At 31.3% G+C, this 3,754-nt stretch overlaps 1 protein-coding gene across 1 annotated transcript; it reads right to left on the reverse strand.

The window, feature by feature from the left end:
- Positions 1–2,596: 2,596 nt before the first annotated feature.
- Positions 2,597–3,742, reverse strand: LOC136074226 (uncharacterized). The gene has a single exon (XM_065786532.1). It carries the CDS (start codon positions 3,740–3,742, stop codon positions 2,597–2,599), a length of 1,146 nt encoding a protein of 381 aa, XP_065642604.1.
- Positions 3,743–3,754: the final 12 nt, after the last annotated feature.

Genomic DNA, 3,754 nt, shown 5'->3' on the forward strand with positions numbered 1-3,754 from the left:
TACATGTATAATCTTAATCCCACTTTTTTACTTTAATACAACGTAATTTTGTGAAATAAGATATATAAATCTAAAATATTTTTTTTACTAGCATATAATTGTTTCTTATTTCACATGCTCCTATGGTTTTATATTCTTTTTGGACTAACACAAGCTGCCCAGAGGACTGCTACCACGCTACAGAGGGAACAGACTACACATTCTTTTTCAAAGATGTGGTATTTTGATTCATCACTATAAAATATTGAAGACATTTTTGTTTTTTGGCTTAGCGTTATGTGGAGGTCTGACATATAGTTTGTTTCACGATTTTACATCTGAAACAGCTGAATCTTTTGTATGATTGTTTCCATTCTTGGACACATTTAGATCTTAAATTGGTAGGAAGGGGTGCAATATTAAAGGCTATGGGATAAACCTTTAAAACCAATAGTAATGATACTTACAGCAATAGTTAGGGGATTATAGATTATTAGAGACTAATACTATGGTTTGTTTATAAATTTTTTGTTTCAGGTTTCCGTGAGTTATGTGCCCTAGCTTTAATTGGAAAACTACTGACTGGTCCTTGGATGACAAAATTTTATATCACACCAGGTTAGGGACTTGACTACTCTCATTGAAAGCAACAAGGATCCTCTAAATCTAGTTAAACAAAAATTGATTTTTTTGGAAATATTATTAAAGATCCTGTTTTTGATTCAATAATCAGCTTTTGCCCAGTAACTGATGAAATGAGTAAAATATTAGCTGAATGTCTGAAAGCTGTTGTTAGTGTCATTGGCAGGCAGTACAAGCGTCAGTTCAACATGAGTTCTAATGATCAAATAATGAACCAGACTAAATCAGCAAGGCTTCACAACATTGACTCACAAGAACTTATGGGTATGTTTAGTGCTGCAAAGCAAAAAGCTCCAAATGCCACGCTTTGTTTTTTTTTCAAAATTTCGTGCTTGTAAAATAAAAACAACTGCTCTACTCTCCAAAAAGCCTACTGATATTTAAAACAAATTAATATTATGGGCTATTTCTAATGCCAGAAAAACTCAATTTGCAAATGCACAATGTCATAAAGAAATGATGTCAGAACTTATAAAGCCTATGGCTGAACAAATTCAAAATAAAAAGGATGAAGAACAGAGAAAAATAGAAAAATTTTAAAAAGTTGTATGCCTATTCAGATAAAAGAAATATTTCCTGACTTAGAAAATAATGAGACTTCTAATATTGAAGAAATTCTTATTGGAGCTGCTGTTGGAAGATGTATTTGCCACTTGTGGTTTGATAATGCCACTAACAGACAAGATGTATATTTTGGCAGACTTCTCAGCATTAAAATGAAAAAAAGTGGTACCGTAAGATTGGGTGGCTTTGGCCTATTTTGCACCTTAATGTCTATTGCATGAAAGCCACAAAAGTTATTTCCTCAAACACTAAATAATATTAGAAGTACATAGAAAGGACAGTTAGAACTATCTGTCTCCCATTTGAAAATTATTTACCTGAAGTATCTTTTGGGTGGTTTAAATGGTGGGCCAAAGTCTTTTAGGGTGTTTTAAAAGTGTTTTAGGGTGACTTTGGCCCAACCCTGTAAAAAAGGACTAAAGGAAGCAAAACAACAATAAAAACAACAATATTTAGGCAAAGAAAATAAATTTACAAAAATAAAGTGACAAAAAAAGATTTAGTAATAAAGTTCTTGTATACAGTAAATAAAATATAGGTACAAACTAAACAAGTATAGGTACCAAGTAAACAAAACAGTTTAGGTATAAAGTAAACAAAAATGACTAAATAAATGTTTTAAAAAATTTAGTGAAAAAGTTCTGGAACAAATTCCTCTTTTTGAAATTTTCTTTGGTTCCTCAATAAAATCGACTATTTCAGACTGGGGAAAAAAAAGTTGCACTGCTGGTAGTGACCATTTCCAGTTAAGTCCCTTTTTTTTTCATAATAGTAATTTCTGCTCGATTTTTTCTTAATTTTTTCAACTGCAGAAAAAAAAAATTTCGAAAGTTACTTTATAATTATTCAACAGTTATTACATTAAATAATATTAGTTATTAAAATAATTAGCTATAAAGTTTACTAATTGATTTGCTAAATATAAATAATTCAAAATAAATAAACAAACCTGTCCAGGATTTAACTATCCATTGCATTTAACAATTACATAACAATTCTTTACAAGATTTAACAATTTCTCCTTTTACAAACATTTTTTGTTTTATCAATATTTTGAAAGTTCTTTTTGCCTAATGCTGAATGATCTAAAGATTCTGTATGACTTTCTACGACTAAACTTACATCCGCAAAAATTAGATTAGAAGTCTCAGTAGTTTCAGTATTTGTACTTGGGCCAGCAAAGTCAATGTTGTTGGTCTCAATTATATTTATAATACTGATAGGTGTATCTACATTATTTTCATTTATAACACAAGATTATATATTTGTTGAACATAAGCTTTTACCTGGGACAGCACATACTTTACGTCGCATTGGTTATTTAGAACCATCTGAGGGATCATCCAGTGACTTACATAAATGATCTAAAAATGATTGGCTTACTAAATCAGTAGTTGAGTCTAAACCTACATTACAACATGGTATTCGTGAAAGCACTTGAGACTTTGCGAAAACCAGCTTTAAGGTTATCATTCCCATGTTCATTTAAGTTGGTAATTAAACGGTCTAAAAGTCTAGGAAATTCATCTTTAGGAAGAGAAGCAACTCTCCTTCCTTTTCCTTTCTCCTTCCATTCACATAATATTTTGCGCCGGTTAATCTTCATAGGTCTAAAGTAGGCAACACCTAATGGCTGCGTGAGATGTGTAGAGTTTGCTGGTAATGCCACAAATCCTATGTTATTGCTTTGAAATGCATCCAGTACTGCAATGCTCAAATGTGAAGATACGTTATCACCTATAATGACACTTCTTCCTTGAGCCTTCTTAAGTCTTGGAAGAAGTAAAGAGAAAAACCAGTCCTCAAAATATGTTGAGTCAAACCAATCACTTTTTGATCTGTTATAACGTGCTTTTGGTGGCCCATGTTCCATCCATGTATTCCATAACGACTCAGCTTTGTAAACAACATAAGGTGGTAGCAATTCACCATTAGCATTGCCACAAAACATTACAGAGAACGAGGTCTTTGTAGAATTAATTATGCGTTCAGGATACTTACATCCACGCTTTGTTAATATTTTTATTTTACCTGGATCTTCACTGAGATTGGTTTCATCATAATTCCATATATTTGATAGATTTATAAAGTAGTTATCAATCACAGTCGTTCCTATTTCTGCTCCCTTTTGCTTTATGTTGCTAGCAAATCTTACTGTGAGTTCTGAATTTCTTTTTAAAAAAGATCGAATCCAATCGCCACCTGGAAAATTATTTTTGAACTGAGGTATAACGACGCCTTTTTTCTCTAAATACCCTTTTACTATGCATCTTAAATCATATTTATCAACAGGAAAACCAAACTCAGATGATTTTATTGCATATGCTTTAAACATGTCTTCTTCTTTTGATGTAAATATTTGCTGACCACCATACTTTTTAGGATACGTCTGTTTTATTTTATTTTTTAAAGTTGATCTTGGTATATCGTATTTCAAAGCTGCTTGTCGTTGAGTAATTAAACTATTCTTTAAATCTTTTAATGCATTGTCTAACTGTTCTAAAGTATAAGTAACATATTTTCTTTTTCCATGATTTGGCTTATAATTTTGTGGCATATTTAAACTAAG

The sequence above is a fragment of the Hydra vulgaris genome, chromosome 01 (assembly GCF_038396675.1).
Source record: "Hydra vulgaris chromosome 01, alternate assembly HydraT2T_AEP".
Taxonomy (NCBI): Eukaryota; Metazoa; Cnidaria; class Hydrozoa; order Anthoathecata; family Hydridae; genus Hydra; species Hydra vulgaris.

Coding starts and splice junctions, on each gene's coding strand:
- LOC136074226 (XM_065786532.1), bottom strand. CDS start 3,742: ATGCCACAAAATTATAAGCCAAATCATGGAAAAAGAAAATATGTTACT.